At 37.7% G+C, this 27,653-nt stretch overlaps 1 protein-coding gene across 4 annotated transcripts in view; it reads right to left on the bottom strand.

Annotated features, from left to right (window-relative positions):
• Nucleotides 1–22,840: 22,840 nt before the first annotated feature.
• limk1a (LIM domain kinase 1a) overlaps nucleotides 22,841–27,653 on the bottom strand; it is an 82,235-nt gene continuing 77,422 nt past the window's right edge. For all 4 annotated transcript variants that reach the window (XM_057838787.1, XM_057838788.1, XM_057838789.1 and 1 more), the window contains 4 exons: nucleotides 27,089–27,257; nucleotides 26,910–26,965; nucleotides 25,668–25,825; nucleotides 22,841–25,558 (listed from right to left, as the gene is read on the bottom strand). In XM_057838787.1, coding sequence (XP_057694770.1) covers nucleotides 25,390–25,558; nucleotides 25,668–25,825; nucleotides 26,910–26,965; nucleotides 27,089–27,257 — 552 coding nt within the window. In that variant the 3' untranslated portion in view covers nucleotides 22,841–25,389. The remainder of the gene's footprint in view (nucleotides 25,559–25,667; nucleotides 25,826–26,909; nucleotides 26,966–27,088; nucleotides 27,258–27,653) is intronic.

Raw genomic sequence — 27,653 nt, 5'->3', positions numbered from 1 at the left:
CAACTTGAAGCTAGTTTAATTTTACAGCAGCAGTATTTCGCAAGAGCCCGAGAGTTGAAAGAGAATGCCACAAAGGCTAGTTGCGAGATTGTTGAAATTATTAATAAAAAAAATAAAAAATAAAGCAAATGTGACACAAATAATGGTTGCTAAAATTTGCTTAAATATATTTTTCTATGTAAAGGACGTCAGCCAAGGTCGGCCCCCCACATTTTTACCACACTAAATCTGGCCCCCTTTGCAAAAAGTTTGGACACCCCTGATTAAGAACATTAGGGGCCCCTATGGTCCTGAGGCCCGGGACAACATACCCGCCCTATGGTCCTGAGGCCCGGGACAACATACCCGGTTGCCCCCCTCTGTCGACGGGCTTGGTTAAAGTAGAAATGGAGTTGGAAACACATTCTTTTCTTTAATTAAAAAAAAAAAAAAAAAAAAAAAAAAAAGTGCTACATCACATCAATACCGCCTACCGCACAAATGCTAATTTTAGACCGTGACGTTGCCATTGTAACCCAGAAGTGGGTCAACATAGACACGCCCTCGCATACAATTATTACTGCTTGTTGCCCTGTGCTATGGAACTTGTAGAAACAACTCTAGACATTGCGACATATGCAGGAGGTTTTCTTCATAAGTTTCCCAAAGCCAAAAACTTGGAGGAAAAAATGTGAAGAATGGATCAACTTGCGTCCAAAAGACTAGTTTAACGCCAGCAAGGTGAAGCCATTTACATTTCATATGGAGTAAACATTTTGTTGGGTACTATCGTCCTACAGAGGACAAAGAGGTAGCCATTTAATTTTTAGCGTGGTGTTTTGACATGCTGCTTCTTTCTGACAATGAATGACCTGAAAAAAATTAAAATGGTATCTGACTGCCACTGTTCTTACCTTTTTTGTTGTAAAAAAAAAAAACTTTAGTTAGGGGGAAGAGTAAATAAATTATGGAATTAAGATTTGTATTGATGAAAAAATTAAAAGTGTTCGTTGGGTGGCACTGGGTAGAATTTGCAATCGCTACACAAAAATGGTAATGTAAATTGTCCCCAAGAACAGTCAGAGACGTAAGACAACCAGAGGCTATAATACCGTATTGGCCCGAATATAAGACGGTCCTGATTATAAGACGACCCCCTCCTTTTCAAGACTCAAGTTTGATTTTTGAACACCAAATTAATTTTTATACAGAAAATAATTACAGTACATCCTAAACAAATGATTATAACAATATATTTGAGAGAAAAAGCATGTTATTTTGCCTCATTCAAGTTTGATTTTTGAACACCAAATTAATTTTTATACAGAAAATAATTACAGTACATCCTAAACAAATGATTATAACAATATATTTGAGAGAAAAAGCATGTTATTTTGCCTCATTCAAATTTAATATCTGAACATTTCAATATGTAAACTAAAGTGCAATCACATTCGTGAATGAATGGCTTCTGGGTTTTGAAATGTAAATAAACCACTCTATTGTGATAAAACAACAAAATTGCAATAACTGGATTAATTATCAACGTGAAGTCTAACTGTAGCTGTAGTCTTGAAACAAATCTGAATAAGGAAAAACACTGCAATAAAATAATGCAAACTGGTTAAACTTCAGAGTAGCTGAGATCTGTCATGACAGAACATCGCTTCAATGATATCTGGCGCCATCTAGCGTCGTGAATGGGGAGAGTAGCTGAGATATGTAATGACAAAACATTGCTTCAATAATATCTGGCGTTATCTAGCGTCGTCAATGGGTATAATGTCTAGACCGCGAATATAAGACGACCCCTTCTTTTTCAATCTTATTTCAATGCAAAAAACACTGTCTTATATTCGGGCCAATACGGTATATAAGAAAGACAGGGCATATGGTGGTAAAGGATAGATTATTGAAACAGGCAAATGTATTGTCAGTGGCGTAAGGCAATGCACGCACAAGGAAAAGGTGTCAATATAAAAGCTACCTCTGGATAAGGTTGGGTAGGTTTAGCTCAGTAAACATTTTCTTCATACCATATTTCTATGCATTTAGCATTAGGGACAAACGCGAGCTTGACCCGCCTAGCAACAATTGCTAACGTCATGAATATTAATGAGCAAAAGTGATGTGTTCTGTGTGGTACGCAATTGGTAAAGAGGATCTCCATTGTTACTAACTTAGCAAACTAACTAATTTGTTATGTGAGCATATTTTCCCAGCAAACTTATTTTTCATATAGCAGCCACTTTAATTCATAGCCAAGTCTATATTCAGGACACTGAGGGTGAAGACAACAGAAAGAGACGGCAGACTGGTGTGGTTTTCGTTTTGGGAAAAAAGATGAGGTCAACAGAGGCCATAGGTATGTGACCATACTCTTGTGGACATTAAAAGAAAGCAACCCTGAAGCCCAGGGGCGTGATCCCTTTAAGTGGAATATTGAGTTTCAGATAGACATTGGCGCGCCATCAGAAGACACCGGTAAAGACCAGGAGAGGAAAAACAAGTTCATCAAAAAAGGAGAGAAGGTAGGGCTCAAAGATGGAGCAAGTGAGTGTCTGCTTTGATCCCTCAATGAGACCCATATGTTGCGGCTTGGAATTCTCAACACTCACAGAAGCACGTTCTGAGGCTTCCTTCCCCTTAGTCTTGCGTTCATATGTTCAAACACATTTCAAACGATTGCCTACCTATCCGTTAAACCTGCTCAGCCTAGTGAATTCTAAACTAGTCATGTCTTACACCTGTAGTCACCGCTTCTTTTTGTACAATACCATATTGGCACATGCTTACATCTCAATTACGTACACAGTAGTGCTTAAATCTGACACCGACAGTAGTGCTTGTTTTGCCTGTGTTGTGAGCTGGTGATGCAGAGGGTGTCAATATCACAACATGGTAAGATGAGCAGTTCAACAGCACGCTTCACTAATTGCAGCAATACGATTATATGGTGACAGGGTTCACTCATATCCATTCCTTTTTCTCCTTTCAGACGACGTGAGGTCAATTAGTCCCCTGTCTTATCAACTGGGAGAGACTTGTAAAAGATGATCTGTGGTCTGGGGACATAAACATCTTCCATTACATCTCCACCATCTCTTCCTGCTCTTCCTCTCGGCTTGACTGGAATTTCCTTTGACTGTCCTGCGGCATCATGGGAGCATCTGGATATATTTTCTTAAGGGAGGGAGAGGAGCTGCAGCTGACGACTTTGATGGCTACCATGATTGGGGGGGGGGGGGGGGGGGGGGATCCACACCTCCATGATGGAAAACATTGACTATCAGTGTGTGACAATCATGCAAGAAATATGAAATCAGGAAAGGGGTGAACATTTGACATGTTACACCACTGTATGTCAATACTGACATGTACAGTGGGGAGAACAAGTACTTGATACACTCCCAATGGGTTTTCCCATTGGCAGTGTATCAAATACTTGTTCTCCCCACTGTACTTACAGTGGGGCAAATAAGTATTTAGTCAACCACTAATTGTGCAAGTTCTCCCACTTGAAAATATTAGAGAGGCCTGTCAACATGGGTAGAACTCAACCATGAGAGACAGAATGTGGAAACCCCCCCCAGAAAATCACATTTTAAAAGAATTTATTTGCAAATCATGGTGGAAAATACGTATTTGGTCAATACCAAAAGTTCATCTCAATACTTTGTTGGCAATAATGGAGGCCAAACGTTTTTTGTAACTCTTCACAAGCTTTTCACACACTGTTGCTGGTATTTTGGCCCATTCCTTCATGCAGATCTCCTCTAGAGCAGTGATGTTTTGGGGCTGTCGTTGGGCAACATGGACTTTCAACTCCCTCCTCACCCAGTGGCGTCAAAATGATAACGAGAACGGTGAGCACAAATCCCAGAACCACACGGGAGGACCTAGTGAATGACCTACAGAGAGCTGGGACCACAGTAACAAAGGCTACTATCAGTAACACAATGCGCCGCCAGGGACTCAAATCCTGCACTGCCAGACGTGTCCCCCTGCTGAAGAAAGTACACGTCCAGGCCCGTCTGCGGTTTGCTAGAGAGCATTTGGATGATCCAGAAGAGGACTGGGAGAATGTGTTATAGTCAGAATCGTCAGATGAAACCAAAATAGAACTTTTTGGTAGAAACACAGGTTCTCAACTTTGGAGGAAAAAGAATACTGAATTGAACCATACCCACTGTGAAGCATGGGGGTGGAAACATCATGCTTTCAGGCTGTTTTTCTGCAAAGGGACCAGGACGACTGATCTGTGTAAAGGAAAGAATGAATGGGGCCATGTATCGAGCGAATTTGAGTAAAAATATCCTTCCTTCATCAAGGGCATTGAAGATGAGACGTGGCTGGGTCTTTCAGCATAACAATGATCCCAAACACACAGCCAGGGCAACAAAGGAGTGGCTTTGTAAGAAGCATTTCAAGGTCCTGGACTGGCCTAGCCAGTCTCCTGATCTCAACCCTATAGAAAATCTGTGGAGGGAGTTGAAAGTCCGTGTTGCCAAATGACAGTCCCAAAACATCACTGCTCTAGAGGAGATCTGCATGGAGGAATGGGACAAAATACCAGCAACAGTGTGTGAAAAGCTCGTGAAGAGTTACAAAAAACTTTTGGCCTCCGTTATTGCCAACAAAGGGTACATAACAAAGTATTGAGATGAACGTTTGGTATTGACCAAATACTTATTTTCCACCATGATTTGCAAATAAATTCTTTAAAAATCAAACAATGTGATTTTCTGGGTTTTTTCCACATTGTATCTCATGGTTGAGGTTTACCCATGTTGACAATTACAGGCCTCTCTAATATTTTCAAGTAGGAGAACTTGCACAATTAGTGGTTGACTAAATACTTATTTGCCCCACTGTATGTATTGTAAATTAAGCAATTTTCATTTGAATACGATTGAAAAATATTATTAACATTATTATCATTGTTAGCAGTGTTGTTTTTGGCAGCCCTTTTAATTTTCGTCTTTACCTTAGTCTTTTGGACGATAATACTTATTCGTCTTTGTCATATTTTAGTCATTTAAAAAATGTGGTGGTCTCCGTCTAGTTTTTATTAAAGAAAACTCAGACTAATTTCATCTAGTTTTAGTTGACGTTTACTCAATATTTTCGTCTGTAAACTACAAAAATTAATAAAATGTATTTTATGTATTGTAGCATCTACAAATCTATCACATGATAATACACCCTTAGCAGGAACACAGTACATTATTTTCAACTATACCCACCTAGACAGCACGAACTGTATAAAAAAAAAAAAAGTCAGCGTTCAAGAGGAGTCATAGTCATCATTGCCGAAAACAACACTGATTGTTAGCAGTGTGGTTAATAACGGTGTTAGAGTATAACCGCGTTACTAACGGCGTTTTTTTTTTTTACCAGTAGTGAGTAATCCAACTAATTACTTTTCTCATCTTGGCAACACCTTTACCGCTACTGATGACGTAAAGGTGTGCGCTACTATGTTGGTTCAATGGCACGAGAAAAGTCTGTGAGAGACACGGACGCACGGAGACTAGAGAGCAAAGTGGGAGTGGGGAGGAGGGACGCGAGTTGTGATGCCGTTGCATGCGATGCTAGGTGGCTCTAATAAAACCTGACTGTAGCCGATAGCCTACAAACTACGCCCAGATGATGCTAAGGTAGATATCATATGTATGTATAACTAGATGCAAATTGACAGACACGGCTGCGTTAGCACCTGTATAGAGAACTAGATGCGAACTGATCGACTCACGGCATTAGTAAACAGCCGCCATCTTAAAGCAGGAAAACAGGTAGGCTCTGTTGTAGAGAACCTTCCTAGTGAACCTAAGTAATTTTTTTTATCCAAAATACACCTAATTGGCAAAATCTTGACTTGAATCTATCTTTAAATGATGAATCAGTTTCACAAAACTTTCACATCTTGAATGTAGACAGAAGGGAACTAATGCAATAACGGGAGCAATTTAACAAATTTAACAGTTGATTCACAACATTAAATGACTTCCAAACATAGAAAAGGTTACTATGTTTTTTTGTTTGTTTTTTGTTTGGATGAAAAGAAAAAAACATGAAAGGTAACACCAGTTACTTTGCTTAGTAACTAATTACTCTTATATTCGGGTAACTGAGATACTACCCAATTACTCTTTTTGGGGATAAGTAATTTGTAACTGTAATTAATTACTTTTTTCAAAGTAAGATTAACAACACTGATTGTTAGTAGAAGAACGTTAAAGTACCATTTGGATGTTTTCATGGTTTTATGATTTTAATGCAGTAAAATTTGCACAACAAAACACCAAAACTGACAAATAACTCTCAGATCTACTGAAAATGTCTATCCATCTCTCAACACGTTCATAATGTTCTAGACTAAACTGAAGACTTAGAACTGAGAGTACTACCGGGGTGGGTAGAGGTCCGAAATGGAATTCTACTATGAAAAAAATTCTATAAATACTTCAACATTATAAATACTTCAACATTGCGGACACAGACCATGGTTGTGAAGAAAAAAAATACACTAGAGGTGTAAATTTCAAGGTGTGAAATCATTTCCACCACTATGCCAGCAAATGTAAAAACCAGATTCGATACTTAAGATTTTCAAATTTCCCGGCTAGAGAGGAGGAGGAGTGCATTGTTTTTTCAGACTGTGTGGATAGCAAAGGAAAAGAAAAAACCTTCAATCATGACCTCATGCAGTTTATTGCTTTCTTTTACAGAAAATTATCTTCAGAAGAAAAGATGGTTTGCTTCTCTGATGCAGGATGAGGATTTGTGCTTTGCTAGCAGAGCAGCAGGAACCAGTTGGGGGGCCATGGGAACTAGGCTGGGCTTATTTATAGTGGGAGGGGGGCTTGGCAAGAGCTGCATCTACTGTATGAAGCTTTGGAGGAATTTTCAAGGTTGCCCTCTGACCAAAATTTCTTCTAAGTGCTGAATCTGAAATAGCTCAGGCTCATGAAGGACATCTGGACTGATGAGGCTTTAGGGTATGATGAGTAGGTCCAGCAAGGAATGGGTGGAAGTGATAAATACAGGAAGGGTTTGACTGGATTGAAAGATATTGTAGCTTATCACACAAACAGGACAGCTCAAATATTTTAATACTTGTCCTTAAAAAATAGACATTGAAAACATGTGCAAAGATGCCCCCTCTGTAAACATTCATCTTTCACCATGCCTTTGTTGTTACTGTGGCCGCGTGCTCATTGAAGTGTAGCGTGCCTGCTCCCTAACCCGATTGTTTGTCCTTTCATCAAACTGTAAAAGCCCACAGGGCCGCCTGTCAGAGCCAATCCCGCAGGCCCTAAACTTCACTGCTAACAGTGTCTTATGTGCTAACAACGTCAATGCAGTGGAGTCTGTACTAGGTGACCATATTTTGATTTCCAAAAAAGAGGACTCAGCCCGGCCTCGAGATACTTGAATTTTACTTGAACTTCACTCAAAGCTGCCTATATCACTTTAATATATTTAAAGTGTGCTTCCTCCATCTGGATAGGAAAATCAGTTATTTAAAAAGATTATAGCCATGAACTATACTAGTATAACCAAAGACACAAATTCAAATTCTTAGAGGTTATTCAACAGGTTTTATTATTCCTAAAAAATAATCGGACAATAAAAACGCAAAAAAAAAACAAACAAACAAACAAACCAAAAAAAACAACAACCTGGAATTAAATCATCATAGATAAAAATAATATAATTGAAATGTAGTCCACTCAATACACACACAGAAGGCTTTGTGCCAACTAAACATTTTTAGAAATTTCTATCAAGACAATTGTCGTTGACAAATTGTTATTCCCGATCAATTGTTATTGTCATTCAATGTTCTAGATTGCACGCAAACAATTCAACCAGCATGTTTCCAAACGCAGCATTTTAAAACTACATTTCCCATAATGCTTAACGCGGCTTAGCTCACTGACAGCTACCCTATTAGCATGCACCTGTACCCGAGGTAAAATCAAACATTGCTATAAAAGTTTACAATCATCGGGAGCGCAACGATGTGACACCAAACGGGATTTTACAGGTCGCACCAGTATAAAACTCTGACAGAATTCAACCAATGCCGAAAAGTAAGTTTGGCAAGTGTACATACCGATAGCATGTGAGCTCCTGTCGCGATGAAGGTTTCTTTGTGAATGAGAATCGACAGTTGACGTCATGACTGCGCACGCATGAGCAACTTTGTATCCAAAGTAGAATAAAGGTATTTTCGTCTTAATTACTCTTTTGGGTACATGGGCATTTGATTACATATGTATTGAATCTAATAAAAGTCTTAACAACTGGGCAGGCTCTCTGGGAACACGTCACAGGCAGCACAATACCGTAGATTTGTTCAAAGTGTCTGTCAATATCAACCAACGCTAATTGGTCCCGTGAAAAATGAAAACTTTTCATGAATTTATACAACCCCGCCGGACGCCTCGGACAGGATGTGAAAAGTGGACATGTCCGGGCAAAAGAGGACGTTTGGTCACCCTTGTCTATACTCATCGACAAAAATGTTCAGGAAATGCAAATTGTCGTTCAAGCACTACTAACACAACTAGTCTGAGGAATTGCCAGAGTGTGATACAGTAAATGATAATTTCCTAGGTTTAATCATAGGCAGTGTTTTCATCTTAATCACCTTACGCTGTTCATTCAGCAATACAAAGTCATTGACGTAATAGGGTGTGACGTAAATTCTGCTATTCCAGTTTGAAGGATGGCTGCTGCTTGGCTATTACAAAAAAAGAAAGACTGCACTAAAAAGAAAAGCTTCTACCGGCACAACGGCTAGCAAGCTAATCGGCTAATAAAGTCCAAATATAGTCTGGCATATATTTTGGATGCGGTTGGCAGTATCAAATAAAGGCAAAGGGAGTTAATGGCTGGTTAGATAAAAGCCACAACGGAACCCATCACTGTGAATGTCTTGTGGGCGAGCAAGAAGGCAACCCCTTTCTTTCTGCATGCTTCCCACTTCAAAACCGGTGTATAATGGCAAATAATGATTTACACTCTGTGGAATAGTTTCAGTGCTCACTGCTTGCTCAATCAATGAACATGGGGAATGCCTAAGAAATTGCCACCATAATATATAAAACTGCAAAACAACGTAGGGAAAGCCTTTTTTTTTCTTTCCTGCTTGAGTTTGCCACACACACAAGGCAAGGCCCATAAAGGGGTGAATGGATGAGTTTTACATCTCGACACCCAACCTATTAAATACATTTTCGATCACACAAAGTTTGTGTGTTAAAGTGTTTGCTGTGAGGCTTTTCAGGAATTCACAACCATCGCCCATTGCCACCACACCCGGAATCCTGGTTTTCAGCCACGGGGTGTTGGCACTGAAAAAGGCACATCAGCTATGTCAGGATGGATTGAGTGATTCCTTACAGAGGATATCGATGCTATGTTTGATGAGAGAACGTACATTGAATTGATGTAGAATTCAACACTATTTGTAGATCAGGAGCAAAACGTTTTTTTTTTTTTTTTTTTTTTAACTCTCATTCGAATTGGCACAAAGCAGCATTAACTTTCCAAGGAATTGTATCAACAAAAAGTGTCCTCCAAGAATCCTATGGTGAACTCTCAGGTCTGGAATCCAAACAGTGATAGATCCCTTGCATTATTTGTAATAAATATGAATCAACAAGAAAAACAGTAACCGACGTAGGTTGATTTTGATACTAGAAATGAAACTTCATGATAATTAAGCGTCCTGTTAGGCCCACTGAGTTGATAGAATATTTAAGAGGTTAATTAATGTAAAGATTTCATCGGTCTACATCAGGGGTGTCCAAACTTTTTGCAAAGGGGGCCAGATTTGGTGTGGTAAAAATGTGGGGGGGCCGACCTTGGCTGACGTCCTTTACGTAGAACAATATATTTTAGCAAGCCATTCTGTGTGTCACATTTGCTTTATTATATTTTTAATAATTTCAACAATCTCGCAACCAGCCTTTGTGGCGTTCTCTTTCGACTCTCGGGCTCTTGCGAAATACTGCTACTGTGAAATTAAACTAGCTTCAAGTTGCTTCAATTTCTCGCTACGTATCTTCCCTGTAATCTTGTCATGTCAGCGTGTCTTTTTTGGTAATATCGCCTCACATTGAACTCTTTAAAAACAGCGACTGTCTCTTTGCAAATGAGGCACACACAGTTGTTGCGTATTTTAGCGAAGTAATGGTCCAATTTCTACCTATCCTTGAAGCGTCGGCCATCGCAGTCAACTTATTTTTTTTTATTGTCGCCATTTTAGAAAATTGGGAGTAAAGGGTCGCACGGGGTAATGTTGCTTAGAGTGCTGCTCCCTTTTAGTGCGAAAATGAGGAGCAGCATTTAGTGTGTAACCTACTTCATATGCTGGTAGCAGTACTGCTCACCAATTTATTAAGTCTCTGTGCAGGCCAGAGGTTATTGATTTTATGACAGAAGCGGGGGGCCGGATGAAATTGGACCACGGGCCGCATTTGGCCCCCGGGCCGGACTTTGGACATGTCTGGTCTACATGAAAATATAAAACATTCATCCTTTTTGTCTCACCACACAATGAAAGTTTACAGGTGAGATGTACTCTACTTGCAGGTGATTTAAGGTGAAATCCAAATTAAACACTGGAATAATTACCATTCCATCACAGAGTAAATTCAAATGGGTGGCAATCAAGTATGAATTGGTATCGGGTAAAATAAATGAAAAAAACGTAGGAGTTTTCCTTTCTCAGGCATAGCAATTTAGTCGCAAAGGTTTGTTATTTAGTTGAGGAAAGAGTGCGTTTGTCAAACCCGTATAGACCCACTCCTCTCCACCCACCTGTGAAACTCCTACAGCTAACAAAAACAAACACACACCCTCTCTCCAACCCATTCAGGATCCAAACACAGCTGTCAAGCTTAGACATCATGGAGAGAAGAGTGAGGAATTGCATGACAGTGAGCTGCTGCTACCAACTTGTAAGATGACCATTGAAGTACAATATTTAGTACTGGTGCTGTCAAAATGAACTATAAATATGCAACAAGTCAGGAGGAACACAAACTACACAGACGCACCCATACACAGAATGTCACCTTGTCTAATGAGGAACAAGAAAATCTGGGCTTTGACAACACACCTTGGTGGAGTCAATTGAGCACCCCACAGCACATACACAATTTAGTCGCAGAACTATTAAAGACATTGTGTCATTGGTTATTGTGGTCATTCACTGTTAAAGAGTGGCAAGTAGGGGTGTGACAAAATATCGAAATGGTGTTATATCTTGATACTTTGTATCCCAAAAGGTTATCGATATGCTCCTGCCAAGAATCGAGATATCGATTTTCAAAGGTGTCAGTGTCTAAAGAAATAAATAAAAAGTAGTAATAATAGTGTCTCAGTTAACTCTAAGGCTGCATTGACGGTGCACGACGCCCAATCCATTTAGACTGGGAATGTTCGTTCATTTGAAACCAGAGCATTTACAGTCATTCTGTCCGATTTTAGGGCATTTACAGGTCACTTGCGGTTCATTTTAGGGCATTTACAAGTCATTTCCTGTTGAGTTTGAGTCACTGCCTATTCATTTGGGTGATTCCCAGGTCACTTCCTGTTCTGTAACTCAAAATAAACAGGAAGTTACCCATAAAATACCCCAAAATCAACAGGGAGTAGGTGAAAATCAACAGGTAAATGACTTTAAATGGCCCAAAATTACCTAATTGCCTGGCATTGGCTGCCACTGACGGCTATAGACGTTCAAATGGATTGGACGTCTACTAGCGATAAACTCATTCCAATTTACAGCAGAAGCTTGTTTTTCCTGTTTATTAGTTGTTTGTAGAATATCCTAGAACGATTTCCTGACCAATGTATTGATCATCGTTGTATCGCCATATCGCCAGATCATCGTTATCGTGAGCTTTGTATCGCAAATCGTATCGTATCGTGAGGTACCAAGAGGTTCCCACTCCTAGTGGCAAGAGTCAATTTGTTGGAGAAACCATCCACGTGTTTTTTCATTTAAAGTAGAAATATACAGTATTTGTGGCTTCTTACCTCCTCATCTGGTCAGTCGGGGAATGAAGAATAAGCACCAAGGGGGTTTGTGGAGCCACATCCAAAGAATTCAGGAACATGGGAGAAGAGCAGAAAAAAATGCCAATAAGTTGAACAATTTAGACTAAGACATCGCAAAGACATCGCTATTAAAAGAATGACACTTGAAAGTGTGTTAGCCCCCCACCTCGTTTAAAAAAAATTTTTTTTTTCCAAATACAGCCCAAAGAGTTCACTGTCAGTTGACGAGACAGCTCCTACAGACGTTGCGCCACGCCTTTTCGGTAGGGGCCGACCCAGGCAGAACGTTGAGTTGACTTTCACTGTAATAAACTCAAACACACGCAGCGTTCCAACGCCGGATTTAGGTGGAAACGGGAGGAAAGTTTTAGTGCATACAAGCAGGCAGGAGTGTCTCAAGAGTGATTTGGTTGGGGAATCAAGGTAATAATTATATAAAATAGCACCATGCATGCACTTTGAAACGTGAAAAAAATTAAATGAAAGGAAAAAATTAGCGTAACTTCACTTTGAAATATTTACACAAAATAATAACTGCCCGTTTAACTGATAACTGCCAAGAATCTAGACTGTTTTACGTTCATATCTACAGAAATTACGGGATTTACACATTAAAGACAAGAATTTTCAATTTAAAAAGCTCTTTATTTTGTGATGGCCGCCATGTAGGATTTTGTATCCATACACAATAATGTAACTTTATATTCAAATAATCAGGTAATTTTTGCCAACTGCCCGTTTTTTTGGGGCAAAAAACTTGTAATTTTGACATTACTGCATCCATACAAAAAAGAAATCGGCTTTTATGTGTTTTATTTTGTGTAACATTTCAATCTAAAAGCGACGAGGGCCAGATGGCCTGCAAGACGTGCTGAGACAATAGTGACATCAGAATTCAACCTAAATTAGTTGTGATTGTACATAGAATAATGCAAAATTTGCGTCTGTTGAGTAAAATTAAGATGATTCTGCATGCTTTCCTCAAGTATTAAGCTTCTGATGTGAAAATTGAGTGATCTATTAGCCGTTGAAAAATGTCAAAGTTGCACCAAAAAAAAAAAAATTTTAAACGCTATTTTGGGCAAAAACTTATATGATGTTATTGCTATTGTTACTGATTGTATATTGCTGTTGATCCTGAAAATATTGATTATTTCTGCATTTGGTGATTTTTGTGCATCCAGCGTAAAATCTGAGAATTTTATAGCCATTTTAAGTTTTGTTATATTTATATAAAAAATAATTCATTGGGATAATTATATTAGGGAATGTCTTTGAATTTTTTTATGTCGCTCCTCATGGCGACTCATATATGCCTAAAGGAGGTGCCCGTTTTGGTTTTAGGTCGCTAGCAGCTTTGATTCTAAAAATATTAGAACTTTAGAAGTTTTTGAAAATAGGCCCCCTACGGATTGACCCCGCGCCCGTCTATATACAGCCCTAATCACAACAAATTACACAAAGGTCTTCACAGGCCCACATTTGACAAAAATATTATCATACCACCTGATCGGAACTCTGAAAAAAATCATTTAGTTGAAAGGTGAGCCAATATTCTCTTTGGAATTTTTATTGGCATGGCCTTTGGCACTATCAGACAAATGTTTTAGTGTTCATCATTAACACTTGAGCAACTTGCACATTACACTTATCAAAAATTTTACCTCCCGCTGTTACCATTAATGTTATGAATGTGGTTGTAATTTGTAATGGTGAGGAACTGAAGTGCATCCTAGTGAGGTGCATCTAGTGTTTTAATTCAATCATTTTTTACATAAGGAATCAAAAAACATGAGGGACATACTGTGCCTACAGTACATCGCATGCTGTGTTTGTTGGTCAGTCTGCCGGGAAAAGCGGGCCCTACAGAAATATCATCACACAAATGCCACTTTAAAGTCACTGACAGGCGTTTTTAGTCAGATATAGAAAGATATACAACATGTTTCTGTAACAAATTTCAATCAATTTATGAATAAAGAGAACATGGAAATAAATAGAACATTTAAACACAATCTAAACATTGCCAACAACAAAACATCTGATTACCACCTCACAACACATGTGGTCCACATGACATTCCTGAGCTGTTCTACAGTGGCAATTTGCTTGGCTCGTTCATTTCTCTAGCGGTCCCTCCCTTGACCTACATGCCCAGATCCTCCATCAGCGATGCTGTCAGGCAGCCACAGACGGCATGCAAGAGTAGTCCCACCTTCAAATGCGGCCGTTCTCTGCGGCACCCATTCACTCTGCGTTTTCTCCTCATGGGTGCCTTTTTCAGACATTCAGTACATTAATAAAAAAGAAAGAAGATTTGATCTAAAAGCAAACGTGTTGCTTTATTAATGTAAAAAGGTTATAGGGTTAAATATTTGATTTCACTACCACTTTTTTGATTGTAAGTGTTTCCTGGCAGGTAGGTAGAAGGATCCATGTCTTAGCTATGGAATTAAACGTCAGATTTAATTCTCGTCAAAATGTTGTTTTATGGAATACTGCCTACACCCAAAAATCAGAGTTTGCAAAGTATGGACATCATAATCACATCGCACATTAATGTCCCTCATGGAAATGAATTCACGACATTGTAACAACATCTCCAGACTAAAAGAATGTTGAATTTTGATCTGTGTGTGTGCCAATGCTTAAGTGGCCATTATTATTTTTGTTGAAGCATTTTTCAAATTTGATTGCGTATATACTGTATCCATGACTAACCTTAGAACCTACAGAAATGTCTGCCCACTCTCTCAATGAGAGCTCAGTTCATCTCCCACATTATTCTCCATCCAACCAACCAACACCTACATCCCTTGAATTTGGACTGATGTTCCAAACATTGCAAAGTAGTGCAATTTACAAGATCTGCACTACTGCACCACAAATTCTCCCATATACTAAGTGTTAAAATAAAAAAAGGGGCTTGAGCATCATTTCCCAAATGAAGTATTAGGGTCACTTTTATTGGTGTGTCCATTTTCCTGATGATATGCAGTAAATTAATATGCACACATTATCTTGGCTTTTTGTTCACGTATTGTATAAATTCACATTAATGTGTGTTTGTAAGGGTAAAGGTGAAAGAAGTTTGGGAAAGCCTTGTCTAGACTAGCCTAAATGAGAAAAAAATGACACAGTAGTTGACTCGAAGAAGATTTATGGCCACTACCATAAAATTATGCCATTGTTTTTTTCAATGATGCCGTGGTGAATGCAAGTTGCAATGAAAGGCCAAATAAAGCTTAATGGAATATTAGTGTGTGCGACAGATGTGCTATGGAGGAAGATACTGGCGGGCGGAGTCAAGTGGATGATCATCAACAATACAGCTAACCCCTGTTAATACATTCCAGATCCACCTGCCATATGTGGACATCTGCGATATAGAAAAGCTACATATGAAAGACATAAAGAGAATAGTTTTACTATTCCCACTTGCTTAAAAACATCCTTAAAAGTCCTACTTAGCCTGTTGCCGTTTTGTTGCTTACACAGTTCTCCAAATAGGCAAAGCATGCTTGCTTCAAGCTGTTTGCCTTTCCTAGTCAGAGGTTACCGTACTACTGGTAGATACTGTATGAGTAAACATCAAAATGTTTAACAAAACTATATAATTCAGTTTTATGAAAGTGAGTCAAGTGAGTAAAAACGAGCATGGGTGTGAGAAGTGATAATGAACCTTCAGATAACTATTAGAAGACAGCAGCAACACACATATTGATGGAGGGTACAACAATACTCATACTGTACATGCTGCTCTATAGACAAGTTTCCGAGGTACTTCCGAATTTCTGCTTGCGACTCCCGTTTTACACTTTATCTAACCAACACAACAGTGGAGTTGGAGTGGCATCATTCATCAAAATCCCTCAAAAAAAGACAAATTGGAAATACGGCATTCATCTGCCATCATCACAACCTGGGAGGACAACATGTTCATGAAGGCAGATGTGGAACCAAGCCCGTGCCACCACAAAGACCGGTTGTTTATGTAGCCATGTTGCCGCTGTGTTATGGACGGTATGTTCTTTCTATCCCTGCATTTTCATGTGTCCGGTGCTCACAAAATACTAAATCTAAAATCTTTATCATGAAATGACTTGTTGTCTTTGAGATTGTTAATGCGATGATGATTGTAATTATGATGTTTAATATTATTTACAACAACTACTGTACTGCTGTGGCTGGAACACATGCTATCTGCTGCTAGCCTGTTGCTAATCAGTACATGAGGGATGGCATAATTATGTACACGCATAAATGCAAGTGTTACAAGTTTTTTGTTCGTTTGTTTACAGGTGGAAAATACTGTTAGGCAACGGAAGAGGTGGAAAACGCTGTTAGGCAATGGAAGACAATTTGACGTGCCTCACAACAACACTTACTATACGTTAATGGACATATATCAAGACTACGTGCAATCTACTTTGATGATGGAAGACTCGACACTCTGCTCCACCTTCATCAATATTTTTCTTCTAATTTTGTAATTTGTGATTTATTGACTCGTTTTGCACATGCACCAGTCGTTTCAAATTAAAAAAAATTGAATCATTTTGTCCAAAAGTTTTATTGCGATAAATATCTGCAATAGAAAAAAGAATGACATACTATTTGTGTTTATATGTACATGCGTGATGAGCTCATAATAATCTAAACAGATGAACAATACCTTGTAGTATTTCCTTTCAACAAAAAAATCTGTGTTAGCCCTACTGCATTCGGCAACTGTAATATTATTTGTAATTTTGCCCTAATTTTGGTCATCCAAGTGGCCGGTGTATTAATCTACACCTCATGTTAACACAGGCTGTATAGCTTGTTAGAATTTTGTCCACGAAGGATCAACGAAGTGAATTATTTTTCTAATAATTTTGTAATTTGTGATTTATTGACCCGTTTTGCACATGCACCAATCGTTTCAAAAAAAAAAAAAATTGAATCATTTTGTCAAAAAGTTTTATTGCGATCAATATCTGCAATAAGAAAAGAATGACATACTTTTTGTGTTTATATGTACATGCGTGATGAGCACATAATAATCTAAACAGAAGAACAATACCTTGTAACAAAAAAATCTGTGTCAGCCCTCCTGCATTCGGCAACTGTAATATTATTTGTAATTTTGCCCTAATTTTGGTCACCCAAGTGGCCGGTGTATCAATCTACACCTCGTGTTAACACAGGCTGCATAGCTTGTTAGAATTTTGTCCACGAAGGATCAACGAAGTGATACGAACAAACGCACAACACAGAAAGTCTTGACTTTTAGTATACTGGAGGTTAGTTGGGGACCTACTCTGGCAGTAGCAGTAAAACTCAAGAGTCATGTATTTAACCCTTTATAGAGCACTCATTAATTTGACTGATTTCACTCATTGGTTGCGTCGACATCCTCTCTATTTTGACTCCAGTGAAAGAGGAGCATTCACAGACAGTCCCCCCAGTGTAAATGAATTGGATGTTTGTCGTTGTCAGTGGCAGGCAATGAGTTAATAGTAAATGTTCTCTCATTTATTTACATTAAAAAAACAGCTTTAAAAAATGGAAACACTATTCTCTTGAGTATTTTAAATACTTTTTTCCCAATTTTTAAAAATACCTAAAATAAAAAAATATAACTAAATATTATCTTTTCATTTAAAATGTTTAATCATTTTTTCAATGAAAACAAAAAGGAATCACTATGTTTATTTATTTCTAAATTATATTTTTTAAATTAAGGTCATTTCATTCATCAACTTTAATATTTTATACCATAACCTAAGCTTTGCTTCTGTTTTTATTCACTTTGATTGGGGTTCTATTGACATTTAATTAATTTCTGATTTTATTTATTCATAAAAATAATAGTGTGTATTGTGCGGACATCACAATGATGTGATCCAAAATGTGATGTTCATGTACAGTGGGGAGAACAAGTATTTGATACTGTATCAAATACTTGTTCTCCCCACTGTATGTGACCTTTATGAGGCTAAATTCTTTAAATGATCTAGCATAGCCTTGCCCCATGATGGCTTAAAGGCATACAACTCTTAAATGTAGTTTCGCCTTGATGCTATAAAGCCCCAGAACTGTTACAAAGTATGCGACATTCAGGGTTGGCTACATATAACTTTGCTTTGTCTATTAAGTCATGGTAATGTCCAAAAATGACTCTTTCAGAATGGGTTAAAATCAAGTACAGGTCTCTTGTATTGAGTGAATGAACACATTGCGTTGAAGATTACTGCAGACTAAACAAGCAGTCTTTACACATCCTACTGCAGCACAGTACACTAGTACAGTATGCTTTGCTCTACAAGTCGTGGTGAATGTTGGCACTACTCTTGCATAACTGCACTGGGGGAGATTAAAGTGGAAAAGTGGTGTTTTACAATTTCGGGGTTAGAGGGCATAGCCAACATTTGAATAATGTTGCCAGTCGACAGCACCTTGTGCGGGTTGACTCAGCGTGTCAAGCCCACGATGACGCCGTTTAAAGGGAACATGAACGCTGACGTGAGACGGATGGCTACACTCACCGTGGTTGAACATCGAGGAGCGAAGACGGTTGCGACTGGACGAGTACTCCATCGTGCTAACTTTCACTTCAACCTTCTTCTCTCCCTCCTCTGCGTCGATCGTCCTCCTCGTTTGTTTTCTCCTTTCGAACACAGTCGGAAAGATGTTGACAGTTGTCGTGTCCGACCAGACAAACCCGTCCTTTCCTCGTGCGTGCGTGCGTGCGCGCGCGTGTGAAGTCTCGACTGACTTGCTCCTCGCTCGCCTTCTGCCGGCCGGTGACGTCACGGGACGCAGGCGCTTGCTGCAGCTGCGTCGGAATGACAACAATCGCACGTGCACAAAATGCGTGAAGGGTCACGTGCACAATCGGACAAAAAATACCAGCGAAAAGCAGCAACCCTTTCATTTGGATTCATCATTTTAAAACAGGGTGCAGACTTTCCTTTTCCATTTAATAGCATCGCTTTCCAGTATTTCTGTAATAAACGATACAAACTGCTCATGACTCTGCCGATTATTTTGTTGAATGAGTTTAAAAATCCATTGAGTCGTTGGGATGGATCGCACTTAATGCCCACTGCGGCGTTGTTGAACTCTTTATAGGGCAAGGGATTATTTTTGGTAATAACAATCACAATAATAATAATAATTAAAAAAAAAAAAAAAAAAAAAAAAGAAGAAAAAAAAAAGCTTAACATCATAAAGACCTAGCGTCCACATACGTGGCCAAGACATTTTGGGTCATGAAGGTCACAATAGCAACATTTGGTGTATGAATGTGGTCTATATGACCCAAAATGTGATACCCACATATGCATACACCATGTCTTAATTATAATTACTGCATTTTTTAAAATTAAATATATGTATTTAAATGAATAAATACAATTACAATTTAATAAAGTGTTAATAAAAAAGACAAATATAAAATGAAAAAAAAAACAGAACTGCACTCTGGTTGCGGCCCCAATACGTTATAAAAGAAGAAATCAGAGTAATTAACTCATTGCCTGCCTGCCATTGACAACGAGAGACGTTCAATTTATTTAAACTGGCAGGAGTGGCAATGAATTCTCATCTTTCAATGTCATTGATCGCGGTAAAGAGCCAATCCATTTCACCGAGACGGCTACATATACATTTCTAGAATAAATAAAATAATAAAGTAAAAAAAAAAGTTTAAAAAACATAAAATGAATAAAACCAGACATATACTCTGGTTATGGCCCCCAATAACACACTGAAGTTGATGAATAAATGAAATACTATAAAAGAAAATATAAGATTAAAAACAACAACAACAACAACAACATTTTTGTCATTGATTTAAAAAATTGATAAGCATTTTAAATATTTTTTTTGTCCAAGATCTTTTTAAAAATTGAAAAAGGAATATTCAGTTTTACCATCTTTACATAGAAAAGTAAAAAAATTATTTAAAAAAAAAAAAATACTATTGAATGAGTCCTATAGAGTTAATACAGACCACTGAGCATTCACATCATCAATAGTCCTGTAATTTGTTGCGTTTATTTAGACGCCTATTGTAGAGAAAAAGTTGTGGTTAAGAAAAACATGTGTGTTCATATGAAGTAATGAAAATATATCTACACATTCCACCCTTAAATTTGTCACTTAAAAAGTACCGTCGTTATTTTTGGTCAATAGCCACAAATAAAAACTTTACCAAGAACCTATACATTTGTTTGACGTTGACCTGACCTGTCTCACTCTTAGTGTAATGTAATGAATGAAAAATAGTAGTATGAAAAACAGCTCACCTCAAAATATCTAAAATAGCTTTCCTTTCAATAAGGGCTCAGATAGCGACATCTTGTGGTTAAAGCGAAGCAGGACTGTACAGTAGTAGTTTTTTACTGAACGCAAATGATTTCACATCAGCAGAGCAATCTACCTACCTCACATTTCTGAGGCTGCATCTGGCCTTGTTAAGGCCTCGCTTCCATTCTAAAATATCACAAGATTTTTTTCTACCTGCAAACTTCACAATGACAAAGTGGACTGTAGAAAATTTTATGTCACCATCATCACTCGGACATATGGACTCTCACAAGCAGTGGTATCATTCGGTGAAATGGGAAAATCACTATTCTGAGCTACTGTGCCATTGGTACAAATCACCCTACGCCCACCATTTGGGCTTAAACACATAGGCGGAGTTTGACTTTTGGAGCAGGGGGGCACAACATGTTGATGACCCCGAAACGCAGTGCCAGCAATAAAATTAATTTACAAGAATATTTATAATAATAAATTGAAAATAAGCGTTTTTTCTGTTTCCCAATACTCTTGAGGGAAATTCTGCTGGAAGGACAGCGATACTTTTCACTCAGATTATGATCCATTGAATAAGGTACGCCCGCCGGTATCGTGCCAATGTAGTTACTCTCAGTCAAAAATTGTATCCCCTGGGCGGAGCCATATGGAGGTAGATTTGTGTCTTCATTATTCAATCAAAAAAAAAAAAAAAAAAGCTTCAATCAAAACAAAAATTTGCCCCAATCTAAATATATATTATAAAAAAAAAAAAGTCACTTCAATTAAAAAAAAAAAAAAAAAAAAAAAGTGTTTGAATGCAAAAATAAATTTGGAACCCCCAAAAAAGCATTTGAATGCTGTTTTTATTTTTTTATTTTTTGATGGAAGTCAATTTTTTTTTTGATTGAAGCAACTTTTTTGATTGAAGTAATGTTGTTTTGTGTTTGGGCCACATTTTGGCTAGGACATTTGTCTCTTTATTATTCTATCAAAAATTAAGTTGCTTCATACAAAAAAAAATTAAGGCTGTCAAAATTATCGCGTTAACGGGCGGTAATTAAAAAAAAAAAAAATTAATCACGTTAAAATATTTGACACATCTAACGCACATGCCCCGCTCAAACAGATTAAAATGACAGCACAGTGTCATGTCCATTTGTTACTTGTGTTTTTTGGTGTTTTGTCGCTCTCTGCTGGCGCTTGGGTGTGACTGATTTTATAGGTTTCACCACCATGAGCATTGTGTACTTATTGGCGTCAAAAATGGCGAGCTACTAGTTTATTTTTTGTTTGAAAATTTTACAAATTTTATTAAAACGAAAACATTAAGAATGGTTTTAATATAAAATTTCTATAACTTGTACATTTATCTTTAAAGAACTACAAATCTTTCTATCCATGGATCGCTTTAACAGAATGTTAATAATGTTAATGTCATCTTTTCTTATAACAATAAATCATATTGTTATAATAAACAAATACAGTACTTATGTACAGCATGTTGAATGTATATATCTGTCTTGTGTCTTATTTTCCCATTCCAACAATAATTTACAGAAAAATATGGCATATTTTATAGATGGTTTGAATTGCGATTATTTACAATTAATTAATTTTTGAGCTGTGATTAACTGGATTAAAAATTTTAATCGTTTGACAGCCCTAAAATAAATACATATTTTCAAAAGAAAAATCACTTCAATCTAAAAAAAACAAAAAGAAAAATTTCAATCATAAAAAAGTTTTTGAATGCGAATTTTTTTTTTTTTTTTTTGAGACTCAAAAATTTGCATTTGAACACTTAATTTTTCATTTAAAAAGTTTTGATTTTAGCAACCCTTTTTGTGTTTGGGAAAAAATCATTTGAAAAATAAAATTGCCCTCTCCTATTTTTTTGTTGTTGTTGAAAATAATATGCAAAGCAAATGGTCGTCTAAGGTGCTAGTCACATGATCTGTTCAAAAAACAACTTTGACCCATTATAAAAAAATCTTTTTTTGTTCATTTCATTCATTTTTGTTGTTTTCTTGCTTTACAACTTTTATATATATAGGAAAGTCAGTTACATGCAATGACACTTCTCGGCCACCGAGGCCCCCCCTTAATCTCCGCTTATGCTAAAACATATGCGTACTGCTTTAAAATTTGTCACTAATTGCTCAAACACAGGGTAGGAGGTGGTGGGAACTTTTGAAGGCAAAAAAACATTTTGTGAATTTAAATGTGCTTATCTGTGTCTCCCTTCTTTTGCAGGATGAGTGCAACGACTTCGCAAGAATAAAGTGGTTAACATTTTCTGTTTTCTGGATAACAGTGGTGGCATTACTTCCCTCCGGCACAACTAAGCCCACTTTCCTTTAAAAAACGAGTAGTTTGAATTTTATAACTACAGTATTACATCTTGTGTGTAGACATCTTAAAAGTGTAATCATTAAATTAACACAGTGTAGACAACTTTAATGTGTAATCATTAAATTAACACAGAGTGTTTTCTTTCAGGAGCAACAATTTTATTTTTCAGCCGTGACAAAAAGTAAAAAGAAAACAAAACACTCGTCGTCTCAAGAGTCCGAATGTTCACGTATAGGATTTAAAGTGCAGAATTGTTTTCACAGCTTGTGTAAAAATTAAATAAGACAACAGAAGACTATATTATTAAAATATCAAAAGAGAGTGAAGCTCAGGAAAATATAAATATGAAAGGACAAGAAGAAAATCTTACACAAACTGTCATCAGCAATGATATTCAGTCCACTGAAATCAGGCTTGCACATATGATACATAAAAAATAAAATCAGGAAATCAGGTCATTTTTCAAGTCGTTGGCAAGGCTAGCTTACAACAAAGGCACAGCATTGATCAGAGGTATTGATCCTTTGCAAAGAAGTGCTGCGGCAACATTCTAATAGATCATCGCATCGTCCTCACTGAGACATCATCAACATGCTCATATGGCTCACACTGGAATTAAGAGTAACATGTACACTAGTATCACATAACCGCGGAATGGTTTGCTATGAATAAGCAGTTTGGAATAGCAGGCTATAAAGTAATCGCATGCTCTTTACGTCTGTTACTACTGTGTTGTGGATTGACTTCTACACCAGGAAATGACGGCCCTGAGCCAAAGGAGAGAAGTTGAAGGTTAAGGACTGCTTTGGGTGAAAAGACTACTGGTCAGTGTTTTTGCAGGCAAATCATCAGACACTCCACACAACACTGTTGACAAAGGACCACTAAAGCAAGGCAGCAAGCAGAGCTGGGACAGACATCACACCGTCAGAGAAGCAAACAGGAAAAGTATCCTCTGGAGCTTTCAAACTGGACATGCTTGTTATTAAAAATCTAAATTGTACACTCTAAATGGTCACCACATATGGATTAGGTTCAATCAAAAAGGCGCATGAAATGTGCAAAATGTTTCACCAGTGAAGTCCAGTTTGACATCATGAGGATGGCTTTTTCTGAGTGTTACATTTTAAAAGGCTCAACCACTGTCTTGCATCGTTATATCAACCTGAACCAATATTACTTCCTTATTATCACAAGTAGCCCAAAGAAGGAAATAAAAAAAAACAACAACATGGCTTTAACCAGCCATTTGGTTAATATAGTGCAAATGAAAATCTATACAAAAGATTTCAGTGGTTTGAGTGGCATATATAAACAGATGCTGTTTTTTAATATCTACTTAAAAATGTTTTTTAACATCACAATATTCAGGCTTAGAAGGCAGATCATCTATAGCATGTTTACCATGCATCTTGTGAAAAACATATGCTAGAAATAAACCAATTTTAAGTTTACAGCCAAAAGATTGGAAAGGTGCGGGTGAGAAATTTGTGGAAGCAATCATTATTTCCAAAGCCGTGCCATTGTGCACATTACTGCAACGGACATAGACTGAAATACAGATGTGTAAAGACACACAGTATAAATAGATATTTACAGACAGAATGTACATGTAAACAGAGTGAGTGAAAATGTACTATGAGCCAATATTTGGTATTATTAATATGAACAATAAAGATATACTGTATACAGTATACATCACTAACGCTTTCAATTCATAATTTTAAGGGTGTTTTACTGGCGTAATCAACCACCAGATGACACATTGTAACACATTGAGATCAAATAGAGGAGCAAAAATTGTCTATCAACTGCTGACCCCCGTACACTGCAGTCAAAACTTTTCGATCGCCACAATTTTCAGTCAGCTCGGCCAATAAAAATATGGCAATGATGTAAATACGTAGAGAAAATATGTCTTTACATTTACAATATTAAACACATTTACAAAGCTGCCGCGTATGTACACAAGAGCACATTGGAATATTTAAGATGCCACATTACCAGGGAGGGAGGCAAACAACTAACATTTTTTAGCCATAACCATGTTCATGTGTGATTGTGTGTCTTTGTGTGTATCTCACAGTTGAATCAGTGCTACACAATCAGCATTATAAGTTTTTGGGACATTATGAATAAGAATGAAACCAAAATGTACATGCATGCACTCTAGTCAGCGATGCTAAAGATATTTTGAAATCCAGCTGGCTTTTTGTACATGTTTTGTGACAAAGCAGGACGCTCTACATGTGCACAATGTAGGGTCCTTACTCCTAAACTTTAAGATCGCCCTGTTTTTTTTTTTTTGCTGCTTCAGCGACATAAACATATATGCTCACGCTTGTAACTGAAAATGTAAATCTACATTATACAAGAGCTGAGTTATGACTAGAAAGATGGATGCTTATTGCATACGTCATGCTCTACGGAAGCATCATGTGCAGCAGAATAAGCTCTCATGGTCAAAGTCTCTCTACCGGACTTTGACCATGTGGCTCCCCTTGAACAAGTGGCTTTTCAGATTTTGGCTTTTCCGGCTTTTCACGTTCTTCCCCTGAGTCTACTCGTTCGGCCTGAGCCAAGCTGCATTACATCTACTTGAGGTGTAGTGAAGAGTTACAATACATGACTCTTTCACCACAGGGAGCAAATCGTCACCTGGACCCTCTCCTGTCTTGTCCGGCCTCACTCTGGCTGTTCAGGGTGGATGTGTAGGCCATTCTCAGGCCTCGTGACGATATTGTTCTCCCAGAAGGCCTTGTGGAGCTGCTCCACTTCAGACACGAGAGGGAGACCCATGTCCAGGTGCATCTTCAAGTTCTCCAACCATTCCTCCAGTTTGGAGAAAGCCGGGCTACAGATTGAAAAGGAACAGTCACTTTTCAAACTTAAAGGGATTTTAAAGAAACGTGAGAAATGTATCTATATTTAGTTCGACTGTCCCTTTACATGTGGTATCTGACCGTTTATCAGCGTCAAGGTCACAGCACATAGCAGCAATAGGGAAGAATGCCGTAGGACAATCAGGGGGACAGTAGTGCTCAAGGAAGCCCGACACGTTCAATCCAAAGTCCACCGCCCTGGGGAGGTAGTCTGGGTCAGCATTGACCCGGCCAATGATCTGAAAAGACACAAAACAAGGGTGAGCAGAAAAAAAAGAATCCTGCCCTTTTCCAGCTAAGAGCAAATAAAACCTCCAGACCAAAGCTGATTGTTTCCAACAGACCATAGCTGCATTTTGCTTGCCTAGCAGTAACCACATGAAGATAAGTTCCTCGTCATCCTGTTGGAACTGTGATTTCTTGCAGTCTTAGAGCAACTGAACTGTGCCCAGATTAGGTTAAATGGAGTGAGGCCAAGGACTCACAAAACCACCAGCTATATTGATCGCCAGCAGATATTTTACAGGTCTTTGGAAATTGCTAAAAAGCAAAGCGCTTAAAATGTGGCCAATGTTTATTTGTTCACCATGAAGTCATGTTTTAGCAATTACCAAAGAAATATTGCCGAAAAATTCTGAGCAAGCGCTTAAAATGTAGCCAATGTTCATTTGTTCACCATTAAGTCATGTTTTAGCAATTTCCAAAGACCTGTTAATTTCTTTACAGCTTTTCACACAGGGTCAAGTTCATTTAATTGAGTAAATTGGAAAAGCTGCGGCATGACATGCCTTTTTAAAAATGTGTATTACAAAACATTAGACCTATAAGTTGAATTAGGCATGAAACAATTAGGCTTGTGATGCATTTTAACACGGTAACATGGGTTTATGGGTATGAATACTTGGCAGAAGAGGTATAAAGTGAAAAATGTTTCCATTTCTTTATTAGACTATCTTTAGACAGTATGAAAATCTATTACTTAAATTGCATTTTTAAATTTATGGAGAAAATAAAGTGTATTTATTTGCTCTGGAAGAAACAAAACTTTCATATTAATATAACATCTATATTTTCTGTACAACTGGTGATCGTGTGTATCAGTACATTTGAATGCACCTGCAATTGTAACACAATCCCTCTCGATTCCACTTGTTGGTGTGCAAACTCACTGTATTCCTCAACAGGTAGAAAATGAATGGATGGACAATAGTTTGTGCCCTCAAAGAGACTGACACTATGTACATAAATTAACTTTAAATATTAAAACGGCCTCCCCTTATCTCATTGCAGCCACCAAAAGACAACAACGCTAGAATGACTCACCTCGCATAGCATAATCCCAAATGAGAAAATGTCCACCCTCTCGTCATAACTCTTTCCTGGGAAGGCAAAATGACAAAAATAGATTTAGTCATTATTAGAGATTCATTTTTATACTGAAATAAACCTTTGACAGAATTATGCATACTACATGCATACTGTATGTTTCCTTGCAGTCATACCGTGGATCATTTCAGGAGCCATCCAATAGGGGTTCCCCACCACCGTGTACCTCTTCCTACGATCGGGCTTCTTCAAACCTGGCAGTTTACCCTGCGAAAACTTCTCTTCGAGTTTGTCGTCTACCATAAGCCTCGCCAACCCAAAATCTGCCACCACAACTGTGTTGTTCTTCAGAAACACAAAAATATCCTCTATTAAATATTCACCAGCACTGGAAAGTTTTGTTGAAGAAATAAAAAACATCAAGTCCATGTAATGTATACAGTCATGTGAAAAAATTAGGACACCCGATGGAGGCCTTTGTGTTTTCTAACATATTTGGTCATATGGATATTTAATATTAATTTTAACAATCTTAGTTTTAACAATCTTAGAAAGATTCAAGTAATTGAACTAAAAAATTAAAACTGAAAAAAAAAAAAAAAGTTATTTCCTAACTTTCAGTAAAATGTAATTTTAAATAAATGCAATTTCTATTGAGGAATAAATTAGGATACCCCCACATTCAATCCCACTTAAAAAGGCCAAAATCACACACCGGTCTATAACGTCAGGTGGCCATGG

This window comes from Corythoichthys intestinalis, chromosome 6 (assembly GCF_030265065.1).
Source record: "Corythoichthys intestinalis isolate RoL2023-P3 chromosome 6, ASM3026506v1, whole genome shotgun sequence".
NCBI classification, from domain to species: Eukaryota; Metazoa; Chordata; class Actinopteri; order Syngnathiformes; family Syngnathidae; genus Corythoichthys; species Corythoichthys intestinalis.
Note: the sequence above shows the minus strand (reverse complement) of the source record. Positions and strands in the feature narration are given on the sequence as shown.